General features: G+C 35.3%; 1 protein-coding gene across 1 annotated transcript in view; it reads right to left on the minus strand.

Annotated features, from left to right (window-relative positions):
- Positions 1–17,489, minus strand: part of LOC113066547 (protein shisa-like-1a) — a 27,013-nt gene continuing 9,524 nt past the window's right edge. Inside the window, exons 2-5 of the mRNA XM_026238438.1 lie at positions 11,703–11,885; positions 8,847–9,060; positions 6,234–6,551; positions 1–520 (exon numbers count right to left, since the gene is read on the minus strand). Of these exons, the coding sequence (XP_026094223.1) occupies position 520; positions 6,234–6,551; positions 8,847–9,060; positions 11,703–11,769 (600 nt within the window). The 5' untranslated portion in view covers positions 11,770–11,885 and the 3' untranslated portion in view covers positions 1–519. The remainder of the gene's footprint in view (positions 521–6,233; positions 6,552–8,846; positions 9,061–11,702; positions 11,886–17,489) is intronic.

Consider the following 17,489-nt stretch of genomic DNA (forward strand, 5'->3'; position numbering starts at 1 on the left):
TGCAAAAAAGGTCATTTAACTTCTAGTATTGAGTCATGAGAGTGATTTAAAAGATGTTTTAAATGATTCAATTCAATTCATCACTCAGCGTTTTCCCTGACTACAAATAAATAAACCGACGCTGCACAGTTACAGAGAGTTTAATCTAGAGGAACTTGCAAAATGGTGCAGAAACAGCTACATAGGTCGTCCAAAGATGTCCAGGGTGAGTTCTGTGTCCATCAAAGTCCATTTTGGTCAGAAATGTGCTTCCGGAGTGCCACAGGGCTCGGTGCAGCCGCTCTTCAGAATCTCTGGTTCCACCATTGGACCATTTCCATTTGGCTCTGAGTTGAGTTTCTGGGTTTGTCGAGGGGTTGAGGGACGTACCCTGTGAGATTTGGACCACATCGAGAGGCCAGGGGCAAACAGGCCCTGTGGTGTAGGTCCATCTGGCAGGGGCATGTACTACAGTTTGTTTCCCATAATGCACTCCCTCACCTGGGGACTCCAACAGTTGGTCCTTACATTTGGTCAATCTCTGAAAAAGAGCAAAAAAAGAGCATGAAGTATTGATTATTGGAACAAAAACAATGGTTAAGTATTAAAAAATATATATATTTGAATATGTTTTCAAATGTAATTTGTGATGCAAAGCTAGAAAGTTTTTTTTACGTTTTTTCTTTTTTTGTGTGTGATTTTTTTTAGGATTTTTTAAAATATAAATTTGAAACTAACAGGATTTATTTGAAACAAATCATTTCTAAGATTATGAAAGCCTTTGCTTTTAAAAATCTATTTAATGCATCCTTGGTGAAGTTTTTCTGAATAAATAAATGCAATGAGTGTAAGAGACTAATTAAAAAAAAAAAAAAAAACCTAGTCATTCCAAACTTTTACTATATAAATATTTTTTGAAACTTCTAAGTTTTGTTATAGAATTAATCTGTGACTGATAATAGTGAGAAAGTGTGCCTGCTCACTAACACTGGATCACCAATCTGACAGATAATTAGCAGACTAGATGGACTCTGTTGCTGAATGAATTGGGCAAGACCAAGAAAACACACCTAACTGGAGGCTGACTTGATTTCATTACTGTATTCTATATAACCTCTTATTGCAAAAACAAAAATGCACATGCCTTGAACAGACCAATAACTGTCTACTTAGAGAGAAAGAAAAAAGTGAATGCAATTTAAAAAAGCATTTTTGAGTGCAGTATGCATTAGATAGTTCAAGTGTAAAATGCACAGAAGTGTTGTCTGTTTAGGTAACTGGCAACTGTGTGTGTGTGTGTGTGTGTGTGTGTATCTGAAGAGGTGGACAGCAGAAATGTCACACTCTGTGGCCTGTGTTTGGTTCGGCTCTTGGAGCACATGCACTCAAGAGTGGACATGACAAGTGCAGGTTTCACTGTGTGCTCTTACAGGAATCTGCCCACAGTAACAGTACAAGAGAGGGAGAGACCTTCTCTAATAATACACCATGTGCTGCCTCCGAGATCTTTCTCTGAATCCAGACCATGTCTCTGGTGTGAAGCAGACATGTCCACCCCTGAACAGACCAGGGCAGAGTGCATGCTGGGAGATCATTCCCAGAGCAGCAGGAGATTGAGAGGTTATCCAGTGCTAACATTAGCACAACATTAACCCAGAAGAACCATCTACATAGAGCCAGACACACCAGTGGCTCTTCAAAATGGGTTTGGGAATTGTAAAAGTTACTTAACAATTGATAGTGCATTCATTGGAACATTACTACTGATATAATGCATATCTTCACTAGTCGTGATGTATGTTTGTAATTAGCTAAAAAGAACCAGCTCATATGAATCACGCTGCATGTTTGTGATTCGCTAAAATGAACCGACTCAATAATCATTAACTCTGAAATTGGACTTGACTGATCACTCTGTATCTTTAGCGCTCACAATAATGAATAATGCAAAGAACACATTCTCAGTATTTTAAGAATGCATGTTTGAGAATGTTAATAGAAACAAAAGGCATGGAAATTGGTTACGTAATTAAATATATATATATATATATATATATATATATATATATATATATATATATATATATATATATATATATATATTTGTTTACTGTATTTGCTCTAAATTCTACTTGAATAGCTATTACATCTTTTTCTCATTGACAGTGATCCATTTAAACCAAGCAAACAGAGACATTTTTGTCTGGAGGCGCATCTGAGAAATAAAGACAAAAGACCCTTGTAATCCCACGTGTGCCATGTAGAGAGTCGTAAAAGCAACAACGAACAATCTAGCAATAAAGGTTTTCTCTTGTGTTTGACAATGTCCAAAAACCATCAATCTGACATGCTGAGCAGCCGGAATCTAATTGCATAAACCATCAGAGAGGCTCAATGTGTCTTGAGGGGGCACTGAAATATGGCTCTTAATAAAATGTGTCCTGTTTATTGGGTTTTAAAGCTGATTCCCATGCATGACACGTCCGTCAAGCCGGATGTTGCAAAGTGAACGCACGAGATCTTCCCCTGTCATTCCCCCGGGCGTCTGCCCTTCTCTAGATCACACAATATAAGAATCAGATGCCATTTAAAGCCCCTGGCAGTGTTTTCTCAGGCCAGCAGTGACCTGACCCATATAAACGGCTTTATGAATAGACTGTGAGCAGTAATTGAACTTAGTTCTGTTTTGGTCAGGGACCTCCATTTGTGGTCGTCTTTTTCTTTCTTTCTTTTTTTCTCTCTAACAGATGTTCCCCTCTGAGCTGGACTCAATTCAATAAATTCCCACAATGCTCTTGGGGAAGGGGCTTTAAAGATCTCGACCGTCCAACTCTGAGCCCTCTTAAAGGCTTTTCAAGTCTCCAGCGAGTACAATAACATGCTGTGCTTTTTCACTGCCACTATACACTAAAAACCTAATTTAGTATAGACTGCAGAGAAAACAAAACCCTAGCTGGCTATTTATTATTATTGTTGATATTATTATTTATACATATGTTTATATATACACACAAAATATTAATGATAATAATAAAACTTTATAGATGTTGTTATTATATTGAAATTATTATATGTTTCTGAATATATACACACGCATAATAATAAAATATATATTCACACAAAAATAGTAACTCTATTGATAGATATGAAACATTTTTATTCACACAATTTATTATTATATGTGATTTAGTAGTAATAATAATAATAATGTATATATATATATATATATATATATATATATATATATAAACAATATGTAGTTAAAAAGTATTATGTTTATTCTAAAAGTTCAACTTTTTAAACTTATTTACATAAAACCGAGATTTATTGCTTGAAGCTTTTTGGAGTCGTGCCTGTTTTAAAGCTCACACATGAAATCGCTGTGTCATACTCATCTTGTTTTTGTCTCGCAGCAGATCTTCAAAGTCTGTGATCAGAGGCTGAAGCTTTCGGAGACTCCTGTGATTGTTAATGAGTGGGTTCAGCACAAACGACAGGCTTAATTAGATGGGTATTCAGTCAGACTAACACGACTGCAGCGTTGCTCACTGTAAGAGATCAGTGTGTGTACGTGTTCCTCCTCAGACAGCACAGATACTTGAAAGATGTTCAAGAGCTGTGTTTGACACACTAAAAGGCCTGTCAAACTATGTTAAGAGTGACACCTCCCCCAAAATGAAAATTCTGCCATCATTTACTCATTCTAGACCTGTGTGGCTTTATGTGGAGCAGAAAAGATGGTATTCTGAGCAATGTTTGAACTAATTTTGTCTGTATTTTTAAAGTCAATGGACCCCTCATTACACTGCATCCCTACACTGCAAGAAAGGATGTTCCTCCTCAGTATTTTTATCTTTCCAGATTTTACAGAACAAATATCTAAACATTATTAAATCAAGCAAAATTACTTGAGATATTAAGTCTTGTTTTCTAAAAAATTTTTTTAAATGAAGTGATTTATTTATGCCTTAAACAAGAAAAATAATCCACCAATGAGGTTAAAAAATGTAATTGAATTGAATTCCTTGAATTGACCCTATTGGCATTTCCCCCCCTCTAGTTTGAAGTATAAATACAATAACAGATTTATTATTTTCCCGGAAAATAACATTTGATTTAGGAATTTTACTTATGTAGGTCATATTGATTTAAAAACGTTTGGGGAAAAGAACTGGAAAACGACAAAAATGCAAGTAAAAAAAAAAAAAAGTTCCCACTGAAAGCAAGAATGCTGCACAAACAGACCGAATCTCGACCAATCAGAACATATCTGATGACAACACGGCTATATGGACTGAATGACCACTTTGACCACCTGGCACAACCACATAAATAGAAACCAAACAACCAATGATTTAATATTTTGATATTTATACTGAAAACAAGACCTAAATACGAAGCAAGAAAAAAAAAAATCCAGTGTAAAATGTTTTTTTTTCAACCATAATTTAAACTGAAAGCTTAAACCTGAATATCATGTTACTGTCATTTTAAAATAATAGACAACAGTAGAATGCTGGTTCATCTATTCATGAAACTTTGACTCACTCTTTATTTCCCGCATGTGAGGTAAACTGTTAAAGAGACAGTTTACTCAAAAATGAAAAACGTTATTTTTAAAATTGTCCTAGTTCTTCCATGCTTTATAATGGCAGTGGGTTTGTGTTTCTGTTCAACAGTCCAAAAGAAGTCCAATAAAGTGCATCCATAATAATAATGGATGTAAATATCGGTTGAACTATCTCTTTAATGATGAACAGCAAATGTTATTATTGAAGTGTTGCAGTAAAAGATGATAAATATGCAAATAAGACATATTTATTTCATTTACAGTGAAGCTCTTTATATTGTAGTGAGGTTTTTTTTTTTACTTCTTAACGATTTTGACCTGTATATGTCAGAATCAAGGACAGAAAAACAATTCTTGACTGTGACCTGGTTCTGCTAGCAAACGGATCTGGTGTTTGTGTAGGAAAAGGTATTTTTAAAGTGTTGGCTCTGCAGCTCAGGATGATGATGATGATGATGCATCTGGTTCATGGTCAGTTATGTGTAACTGTTCTTCCTCTCCTGAGAGGATACACACCTGTCAGTTTGAGTAAACTCCTCTAGTGTGTGTGTTAAAGACATGGAGTTTAGTTTATATGGATTGTGAAGTTTTTAAGGATTATAAAATAGAATGTTCTTAAAATATTTTAGAGATTCAGAACAATTTAATCAAAATCCACTGTAATATTTGGGACTTTCCCCTCCTTTTCTGTAAAGAAAAACAAAATTGGAGGTTATGTTGAGGTGAATAATTTTCCCCTATAATGTCTTGCCTTAAATTGCCCAGAAAATGTAGGTCCACTGTTTTTCACGCACTAGTCAATGTTGAGACATTTGCTTATCTTGCTTTGATAACTTATATTCTTTCATACTAGTGGAAAGAAAATATCCACACACACACACACACACACATATATATAATTTTTTTATTTAACTTTATCTCTATTTGAGTTTGTAGATTTCAATTACAATTCATATTTTTAAATAAAATGATGTATTATGAAGGTTTTTACAAAGGGGTTTATTCATATATTCCTACAACATTTTATATCAAGGCTGTTGACAGCATTTTCCATTTTATGGACTTATAAAAGAGATAATCAAAATCCCCTCTATAAAAACTGATATGTTTTACAAATTGAAACAATAATTTTGGAAGTTTATGCAAATTAGTGCATATTTAATTAGATAATACCTCATCTGCATAGTTAAACATAATATTTCAAAACAAACGAAAAACATCTTCATTTACGGTTATTAATCAACTGTGAAAGTGAAGTTGATATCTGTGATTTACTGATCGACCGATGGTGCCTTAAAAGCAGAAACATGAACCTTTATATTTTTAAAAGCATATATTTTTTCTATTATTTTCTATTGTTTTTCTATTATGCAAACTTTTTTACAGTCATTGTAGATTGTTAGGCTTTTTATGGTATTGCGTTGAAGTTTTGGTTGGTAAGCAATTCATTTTCACATTAAATTCATGCTGATTGTTTTACTGTTGAAACAAGTATTTTAACATTTACATCATGGCCCCATTCACTTCTGTTGAAAGTCTCACTGTAGCCCAGAGTTTTGCCTGTGGAAATTATTTTCTTGGTAATCAGCCACAAGTGTTTCTAAAGTAATCTTAACTTGTACTAACCCCAGAAATATTCTGTTCAGATGCACTCAGTGTGTTGTGTACAGTATGCTTCACTCACCAGTCTGTTGTAGTATTGTGTGCGGTCTGTCCTGGGCTCGTCAGGCTGTGTCTGATCTGACCGCAGCTGTGTTCATGATGCTGCTCTTGAGGTTGTGACGGAGCTGTGGGTTGAGCGGGCCGTCCGTCCCTTTCCTCCTGTCCCTCGCCGTGCCACTGACCCCGGGCCTGTTTCAGCCAGCGGCCGCCCAAGCCGCACTTCTCCAGATAAACTCGGCACACCTCATAGTTCATGGCCGAGTAATACAGAAAATCAAGTGCTAGCAGCACCATGACGAAGAATCCGTAGATCCACACGCCGATTAATGCAGAGTAATTGCTGCGACAGAGAAAAACGTGGAAGAATTAGATGCACTTAACATTTAATGTGGCCATAAACAAACGGTTTTTGATACACCGTGTCAAAAAGCATTGCAAAGTGGATGGAAACTCTTTAGCGGCGCTAGTGGTCTTATAAAAGTGAAGTACTTCAATAAATTCAAAGTTCATTAGTGTTATACGAGGCATTTAGTGTTAATAAACCTTTTAACAGTTCCTTCTGAGTATCCCCTGACTGACAGAAAACTGCAGTAAAAGCAAAACTTTCCCTTTTTGATGCCGCACAGGCCTTGTGCTGTCAGACATGGCCACAACTGACAGGGATGATACTGAGGTCTCAATAATGTATCGTGTTATTAGAGCCAAGAGCAAAGGGAACAGATGACAGGTGTGTGATATCAGATCTCTCTGATACTGAGTCCATCAGGAGCGCTCGCATATATTTATGTTTCTTAAATATAACATTCTAAAATCTCTTGTTAGATATAACATTCTAAAATCTCTTGTTAGATATAACATTCTAAAATCTCTTGTTAGATATAACATTCTAAAATCTCTTGTTAAATATAACATTCTAAAATCTCTTGTTAGATATGACATTCTAAAATCTCGAGACCATAACATTATTAATGAATTCTGTGATTCTGGGCCATAATCACAGACACTTATCATGTGTTGTTGATGTCGAGGTATCCTTCTAACCTAGACTCACAATAGCATGATGCACAATAACTCAAATCTGCAGCAGATGTGCCTTTATATGGCGAAGCGTCCAAAAGGAGCTGCTTCTGGAGGTGGTTTAACCACAGGCCATCAGTAAATATCACTGGCTACATCCTGCTGACCACAGATGAGAATGAAATGACTTCCCACTAGGATGACCGCACATTCAGTAACTTCACTCAGCAGCACACCGCTGCCTCAGATATCACATCATTAGCTGTCATGAGACCGTCTCAGAGGCAGGCTCGCTGCACAAGATCCCGGGCCCTATGCATAGGCAATCCTAATGGGCCCCCCTCCCCTTGAAAATATATATTCCAGACTTTTCAAGGGCCCTCTCTTCCTTTGTGGCCCTGGTAATCAGTATTGGTTTTACACCCAGTCCACCGCCCCTGCTCAGAGGGACAGTGTGAGGCAGTTACCCTGATCTGAGAACAGTTCATATTTTCAGTTCATATTTGATGAAGGGAAGCATTTCATAGCGTCAAAAAGTAAACAGAACATGTATGACCTTTGGGCAAAAACCACATTTGTCTTTCACAAAATCTTTCACCTGTTAAACAATTTTTCTGCTGAGAGCCAATTAACCAAAAATATCGCAGAGCTCTGGAAAACTTAATTATGTTTGGTCATTAGCATGATATCAATTTATGTATAATGATGTCCATGCAATGGTTTTCTACACAGTGGCTCTATTTTTAATCTCTTCTGTATCACTTCATAATTGAAACAAATTATATTTCTTGTCCATTTATTAATTTATGCAGTATTTCTGAAATATCTGGTGCTTTGGAGCAGCAACAACAACAACATCAAAAAAGGATAAATGAACTGCATTATATGCTACAAATAATCCATCAATCAATCAATCAATGAAAGGTATATAAATTACAAATACAAAATATTCATAAAAGTATATTATGGTTTGTACATTTAATGTTAAGAATTATATTTTGTTAATTATAATTTGTCTCCCCCCCCCAAAAAAAAAGTTAGATAATATTTTATGTAAAAACACAGGAAAGAGGTAATATTATTTAAACCATATGTATATAAATAATAAATATAATGACTTAAAATATTTAAATATTTATTGAATTATTATTATTATTATTATTATTATTATTATTACTACAATAATAATAAAATATTAAAAACATTTTTAAACTGTTGACATACAACTGCCAAAACAAATTTTTGAGGAACAAAAAACAAAGTGGGTCACAATGTCTGATTTTTCTCATATATGATGCAAAAACTCTCTCTCTCTCTCTCTCTCTCTCTCTCTCTCTCTCTCTCTCTCTCTCTCTCTCTCTCTCTCCTTCTCTCTCTAGAGAGAGGGAGAAAGAGAGACAGAAGGAGAGAGAGAGAGAGAGAGAGAGAGAGAGAGAGAGAGACAAAACAAACAAACAAAAAATCATATTGTATGTGTGCTGTTGCACCAGGCTGGTGTTAATATAAACTCCAGGATCGCTGTATCGAATCATAAGATAGAAATGACTTTGTGCAGTTATTCCCTGGTATGATAATCTCACATCAACACTGTGTCTGTAGTTGAAGGCAGGAGACTCACTTGTGAGCGTAGCCGTCTGGAGACGTGGTCAGGTTGACCTGCATGACTGTTTGAAACTCAGTATCGTTGCAGCAGTACTTGAAGGCCGTGTTGTTATGGTGGCAGCAGAACATGTACGTCTTGTTGTCTGAGAGTCGAGGACAGTGGAATCCAAAGTGGTAGCGCCCTTTGTGGTCGGTGTAAGACTCACACACCCGAAAATGAGCAGAGAGAGCTGTGCAGAAAGACAATGATAGACAGGACAGTGAGCGTGTGATGTGAGATTGTAAACGGTCCGATACGATACGATAGGATACGATACAATACAATACAATACAATGAATTCCAAATGTCAGATTCATGGTTACTTTGTTATTTTTGGGCTTTTTTGCTTCGATACAATAGTAAAAATGAATGGCATGGGGATGTTGCAGGCTGGACTCAAACATTCATTGCTTGCATGAGGACTGCATCTCGACATGTTTTGTTGCATGCAGTTCAGCTAGCAGTTCAATTTCAAACGGCTGATCTTCAGCCAAGTCTTTAAATTAATAAGAGATGCATTTTACTGTTTCATTTCGAATTCACCCTGATTTAATGACGCTCACCTCATTTAGTGGATCTCTTGGAAACTGGATGGAATTTTTAAAGCATTAAAAACGTGCTTGAAATAATTTTCTCACTGATTCAAGCACATGCACAAAAGCCATGCTACAAGGCTTGTTTTTATTATATGACAGTCATGGTTCTGCTTCATTATCCGTCTCTGAATTCCAAACCGAGAGTGACAGCGAGGTCTGAGCGACTAATCCATGTTGACACGATTCACCCTGAACAACTCGAACAGAACCAGCAGACACACCAGCTCTCAGACGTCACATAAGAAAGCCTACTTCTCTCCTCGCACTTGTTGCACTTGTTGTCTATCTCAGCCACTAAGAGTTTCAGCCTAAATAGCTCGGATATGTTTTTAGGTGATGCAGGCATATAGGTCTTTATGATAATTCTGCACTTCTTTGTGAAAACAGACTGAACCTGACTGGTTTAATTAGACAAATGTGGGAAGAAAAGTGATGAGAGCTAAAGCATCAGAACTCATTTAGACGGGTGCAAATCATGAGGGTTTTGAGGTAGATTAATTAAGTCATGAAGCCCTCCTAAAGAAAGTCAGCACAAATATATAACTAACGAACATTTCCAAACAATGTTTTAGTAATCAAAGTTTAATGCATGTTAGTAAGAACTCATTGCTCACAAACATATGTCATAAAAGGTAGTTTTTTTAAGTTCTTTAAGTAAGTTAACACTTCTAGTAAATGTATTAAATGTCTAGTGAATTTAGCTTTGATATATCAAATCAAAGACAAAAAGGGATTTTAAAGCATCTAAAGTTTAATGCAGCTTAACATTTCTTTAGATTTAGATTTTTCATTTTCTTTCATTTTAATGTATTTAATAATATCAATAAAAAAAATCTGAGCAAAAAATATTGACTATCATGCATTTTTAACATGATTTACAGAAAAGATGTCATTCGGTCTAACAATAGTTCATATAGCAAAACAATTATAAATATGCAAATTACAAATCAGGCATATTCAGAACCAGAATCGTTAGCTGACATTAAAAGTTTAAGAATCCCAGTGTCCTTAGAACCATATAAATGTGTGTGTGTGTGTGTGGCTTTAAAATATAATGAAATATATGATATATGATTTAATGTTTTTTTGTATTAACCATGCCGCATATCTAAAGTGTCGTGACACCATCGTTGTTTGTTTCCGGATGATTTTCTCCTTGCTGTTCAAGGCTTTAAACTCCGCTGCAGAGAGAATGACTCACACCTGTCTTTAATAATTAAAGAGGTTTTTCGATTCGATCCAGCTTTATGAGCTGTAATCTCACACAGTCTCACACCCGATCAATGTTAGAGAAGCTTCAGTGTCCCGGAGGAGGCAGAACTCACAGTGAGACATCATCTAAAGCTCAGTGAGACACAGATGGACAATGGATAAAACAAATGGGACGGCTCAGAGATTCTGGGAAAAGAAAGCCCACAAGAGAGCAGTAAATCTGATAAGACGATGTTTCTTCATCTACAGGCACTTTTATGTCCAACGGGTTGATTTTTATTGAAACAAATGGGTTTCAACTCTGTTGTGGTCACTAAAAAATATGAATTACATTTTTAAAAATATAATAATATCATTATAATTATTATAAATTATATGTTAATTCTTATTATAGTTTTAAAAATGCCATTCACATTTTATTATAAAATATTTAAATCAAATATAAAATAGTTAAATCAATTTTTGCAAAAATAAAATAAAAAATAATGATCTATCAGTTTGCACCTAACAGAGTTACATGATTTTCAATTTAATAAATTAAAATATTATCAAAAAAAGTATTCCTATAAAAATTTTAATTGCCACTTTTTTTAAAGCTGTACAAAGAATAAAAAAATAACACAAATGAAAGTGTAATTAAATAAAACAAATTAATTTTTTTTGCAAAAATTATAATTTGCGCCTGATAAAGATAATCTTATATTAAATATATTTTAATCATTTTAATTAAATTAACTGAATAAATATATTATCAAATAATTTAAAATAATTAAAATGTGTGGAAATATTATACAGCATTTGTGATCAATAATATTGTGTACTTTCTAATTCTTCACAGGCCCAAAAGTACCTATAGTTGAAGAAACATCCAAGTGCTTTTGAATATTATGTCAGTTTTAGATATTTCTCAGGGTTTGTGATGCCTCTGATCGCTTCTGCCAGCAGAATTCAGACAGCAGGTACAAAATGAACTGCTGTTGCAGATATACATCCAACCAAACCATCTGCCCACGTCCTGTAGTACCTGTAGTAGTCAGAACGAGGAAGATGATGGTCAGGATGTTGAAGCAGTGATGATTGGTGACACTCATCTTCTTGTCCTCCCTCAGGGGAGGATGGAGACATGAAGCCTGACAGCTTCAGCTGCTTCCAGATGTCATCTTCATCTCCAGCTTCTGTTCATGACTGCGAGAGTTTGCCAGCACACCTGTAACAGAAGAGCGCAGGTGTTATGATCACGTCAAGACATCTGTACCATAAGATCTGACACTGCTCGTGTCTTTTTTCAGTCCAAGATTGCGTAAATCTGCTCTTGGAAGTTCAGAGTTTATTCCAGCCTGCTTTGTTACGACAAACCAAAAATCTGCCAGAATTCAAATCCAGAATACCACAAAAATCTGGTCTAGAAACAGTTTTCACTCAGAAATTGTTGTTAACCACATAGTAACATGTTGAAGTTAGACATTAACAAGACTGAATTGGTGTTTTCTTGGAAAATTACTCAAACTTCAACAGGTCTTTTTGTTATTGTTGTTGTTTTTACAGTCTATTTAAAAGATAAACTCACATCAAAGCCACCTAATTGAATTATGTTCAATGCAATTTGTATATTAATGTTGAAAAACAGCAATGAAGCCTGCCCGAAAATTAAAAACTTATTTTGCACCGGTGAAACATATTTAAATATACAATACACAAAGCATGAATTACACAACATTTACATTTTACTTTTAAGAAAAGTTTCTGTCTTTTTTGAGAGATATAAAGAAAGAGGAAAAAATATATGTAAATACCAAAAAAAGTAAAAAATGTAAAAAATACAATAAAAAAATCTAATCAAAACCAATTGCTTTGCAAAATGATTCACTATTTCAAACCAATTGCAACTGTTTTATTGAAAGCACAATCCTCAAATCCAATACCATTAAATGTGAAATCTCAGTATGATATATGTATGTGTTATTTTATTAAATTGTGGGGCTTGTTTTGTTTGTTTCATGTAGAGTTTGGTTCACCAGGAAAGAGATGGTTAATTTCAAATCTTCCTTATGTTTTAGGGCAAAATCATCAGTTTTTGATGGCTAAGTGTGACGTGTTTAGAAATGGCCAGATATCTGGAATCGTATTGAATCATAGCAGTTGAAGAAGGTCTGACAAGTCGTCATCTGCAACAAAAAAGCGTTTTTAATGGTCATAACCAGTTTAAACCTTGATTATTAGTGTGTCTGTATGATTTCATATGTATTCTAGCAACATCTTATTATTCATTCCTTCACATTACGGTCATGTAATCACACTGTCCTTGAGTTTTCTGAGGTTCTCACAAGTGGAAGTTGTCATAGTTGGGTAAACTTGGATAGCGGTGAACAGAAACTACAACAAATGTCATTTGTATGTTTCCTTTTGCTGCTTCGCAGAAGAGAAATCCACAATATGACTTTCCAAAAGAGAACATCTTGAAAATGATTAAAAGATTTGTCAGAAGAGAGAACGATGTCAAATTTGCCGTCACTGCCTCAGCTGTTCATCAGGAACATTCATGCACCAGTTTTCTGTCATTTAATATATAGTTTTATGAATGCACATTTCACTTTTTAAACAACAGTTACAACAACATCAAACCTAACCATGCTAATGACTTCAGTAATGCGTCATCACAGTGTATAAAAAGAGTTTCATTGTAGAAAATCGCACAGTATGCGGCAGGCTTTAGTGAAGGATTTATGCTAAATTACTCTCAGTTCCTTTGTGGCTGATTCTGAAAGCGTTTAAGATGGAATAACTGCTGTTCGTCTGCATGCTGTGATTGTTTATTTCAGGCTGGCGATGGATATGTTTCTTTTTGCCACTGTTTGGTGATTTGGGCTGATTGTGCCTCTCTGTACAAGAAGGAAACTCGAGACAAATCCTATACTCATCTGTTCTCCCCGTCAGTGTTTTGCCTTTCCCAGATTCATGCTCTTCATTGTTCTCATTTGCTCTGTGAAAGAGGGCGCACCTTAGAAATTTGCACGGGGAAGACAAATTCAACAGAACATATTTAATTTAATCTTTAATCGGAATAAAAACTTTTGACATTAGCATGGAAGCAAGAAAAAAATAATTTTAATAAACTAAATTTAATCAATAAGTGTTATTTTTTTCTTCTTTTGGTTCTAAGGTGGTGCTTGCTAAAAAAAAAAAAAAAAACATCATAAAGGTTGTGAAGCACAACATTTAAATTTGAGTAAAATTATTTAACCTCAAGCCAGAAAAGGATATTATAAAGAAATGTCATGAATTGTACCAGAGAAACTTTCACACTTTTAATTTTAGTGAATGGATATGTGCCTCAGAAGTAATTATAACGTTTAAAAGGAACATGCTAATCAGCTCTTAAATCATGAATAAAGGAAGTAATAAAGTCAGCGGCTAATAATATGCTTGATTTAGCAGCCTTTATCTCAGCGGCAGAGTTGAAATATTAGACTGTGCTTCTGAATGTGTCCGAGCTCTTTATGAGAACGTTTGAGCAGAGAGATTACGAACCGAGCGAGAACAAGAACGTCATGTGATATTTTTAGCATTTTAATTTGACGTTGAGTGTCAGAATGAGACATTCCTCCTTTTCTACAGAATTCATTATAAGTGATTAATAGTGATTGTGTCTCAAAAAACAGTTCTTTTCTTTTGTCCAGCAGATTGAAGTCTGAAATCCTGTGCACAGAAGGTCATATTATCCATACATAATGCAAAATTATATATATATATTCCCTCTGATTTAATTCGATTGTTCCTGTTTTCCGGTTCTTTAACCGGTTGGTCCCGCCCCCTTCCTCCAGTATTACAGCTCCCTTGTGCTCTCTGAAGATAATTTCATGTGATTCAGGATGGCTTCTAAATATATAATAATTACCGCGCTGTGACAGTTTGCTTTTTTAATCTTCTAATCATTAAAGCGTCTGTTGATTGTCTTTAGGCTACTGACCAGACGATGCTCATCACATTTTCAGCTCATGCTATCATAAGCTGTTGTCTAAACACGACATCACGCTGAACGAAACACCAAAATAAACCTGCAGAAGTGAGTTAAACACCCACCCACTCCATGCAGGCATCTTGATAAAAAGACCAGCATGAATATTCAGCTAGTTTATGCTGGAAGTCTAAAACCATCACATTTTGATCAATAGAAATCTCCGAGCTGGTCTTAGCTGGTTTCTCTTTGGTGTTTTTCATTGGGTTTCTGGCAAAAATACCATGCAGAGGAACTCAAACTCACTTGGAAATCCATTCAAACCAGTTAGAACTACCAACCTGTTGTTTTACTCTTGTTGTACTCTTTTGTGGTCTTTTTTGCAGGGACAGCATGTTTTGTTCTTCTTATTTGGCGGTAAATAAACCTGAACGATGCACTGCTGACATTTCCTGGAGTGGTGTGACTGTATCAGAGTCGCTGACATTCGTGTCACTGTCCTGTTTGGAATATTTGCCCTCTATTTGTGAGTGGGACCAAATGTCACGTCTGCGCGGAGCATCATGATTAGCATCCAGGGTCTGAATTATCATAAAGTGTCTCTATTAGGTTACATTCGTTTGACTTGCTGGCTTTCTCACATCCCAGCCTGTCGTGTGCGAGTGTCAATCAGAGATGACCTCAGGGTGAGATATGGGTGAGATATGATTTTTTTTTTCTTTTCTTTAAAGGGATCGTTCACCCAAAAATGTAAATTCTGTTATTAATTACTCACCCTCAGGATGTCCCAAACCCATAAAACCGTCAGAACACAAACTAAGATATTTTTGATGAAATCCGAGAGCTTTCTGACCCTCCATAGACAGCGAGGGAACTACAACATTCAAGGCCCAGAAACTATTATACTGCATTTTGTGTGTGTGTGTGTGAGAATCTGTGTGATCGGGTGAACCCAAAACCTAACTGTACGAGGTTTCCATAACTAGATGCTTCTGACAATATGCAGTTGTTGTGCACATCTTTAATTTATTAAATATGTGTTGTTTTACTGCATTCGTCTGACATATAATGCAGGTTAATTAATCACAAACTAACCAGTGCTTCACTGCAATATCAATTTGTTACAATTATTAATTTTTTTTCTTCATATATTTTCCTGTTCTTTCTGTACTATTCTGTCCTATCAAGGTAAAATGCTCGTAAAGATGCATTAGACGCAGCTGATAGACATTAAGCTTTAGCAGACCTTGTGTATCCGTTTGACTGAAAAACTGCAAGGCTTGGACTATTGTTCTTCTGTTGCAATTTGAACTGTGTATTATATTGCAATAGCTAAAACCGTTAGCAGCCAGTTACTCTCAGCTTCGGATTGCATGCCCACAAACCGCCCACAGTCTCGTCTGATCTGTTGCACAGAAAACTAGAAAGTGCTTGTGAACTCTCCAATCAGATTCCTGGATGGCAATCTTCAACAGGTGCACAGGGGGCTTTTGCCTTTCCAAGACAGTTTTGAGACCATTTCATGAGCAGAACTTTACATCTTGCTTTTTCTGTGAAAATTCTGTGTTATTTTAAATTGAAATAATATTTCAGGTGATGATTTCCTGTCCGTGGGCTGTTTCTGGTGAGATTTAAGTCTTGCCTTTAGTCAAAAGTCTGGTTGTGCATGATTAGCCAGCTGGTCAGTAAGTTGTCACAAGTTATTTTTCACTCGCAGATGGTGCTTGGCATATTTTAATTTATTTTTTTAAATGGAATAACATTCATAAAATGACTGAAATAGACATCCTTAGGTGTCCCTGCTGTCTCTGTCACTGCCCGAGGCTCTGTAAATAGCCGGAAATCTGACTGTAGGAGGCTTATTAGGTTGGCAGAATATTATATATAGTGTATATATTGTATTTAATATATTATATAATATTATATTTAAAATGTTGTATATCTGGTTTAAATTTTAAAATGTTAAAATCAGCATGTATATTATATAAATATAAAGTTTTTTCTGCTTAATTGTCATTATTTATTTGCGTATTTACTTTTTGCTTGCTTTTTATTTTGCTATAATTTCTTTTATTATTTTATTTTAATTTAGAATAGCTCCATCATTGTTCAATGTAAAAAAAAAAAAACATACTTTGTTAGTTTTAATAAATAAAACATTTTTTTAAAAAATCAAGGAAATTTTTCTGCCAATTTTTTACAACTAAAACATACCGAACCGTACCGAACCGAACCGTGACACCAGTGTATCGTATCGAACCGAACCATGAATTTTGTGAACCATTACACCCCTAATATATATATATATATATATATTATAATACAGAATATTTGTGTTTATATCTGGATCATCCACAGAACATACTAATATTTAAAGCTGCACGACTTGTTTGCAACATGTATTCCCCATGTGAGCAAGAGAAAGGTTTCTAATCCAATATCATCCACGAAGTCTGGTATCCAACATTAATAAAACCTTGCTGATGTTTCATGTTCTTCCTGTCACTCTCTGTATTTCGAACGCCTCCCTCATCCATGCTCTAGAATTAAACCCACAATATCTTCTGCGTCATCATGTGATGGTCGTACAGTAGGGAGATTTCTAACGAGAGCCAGCTGCATTTAACAAGTAGAATTTATTACATGAAGGGGATCCAAGACAGGATCTGTTTGTTATTCATTTTGCGGATGCTAAAGTGACTTTCCAGTTAATTAGTTATGATACTAGTTACAGAATATGTAGTTGTGAAGATCTATACTACATTCAATGTACATTTGTACATTTATGTTTTTGAAAGAAGTCTCTTACGCTCATAAAGGCTGAATTTATTTGATCAAAATACAGTAAAACATTGT

Source organism: Carassius auratus, chromosome 50 (assembly GCF_003368295.1).
Source record: "Carassius auratus strain Wakin chromosome 50, ASM336829v1, whole genome shotgun sequence".
NCBI classification, from domain to species: domain Eukaryota; kingdom Metazoa; phylum Chordata; class Actinopteri; order Cypriniformes; family Cyprinidae; genus Carassius; species Carassius auratus.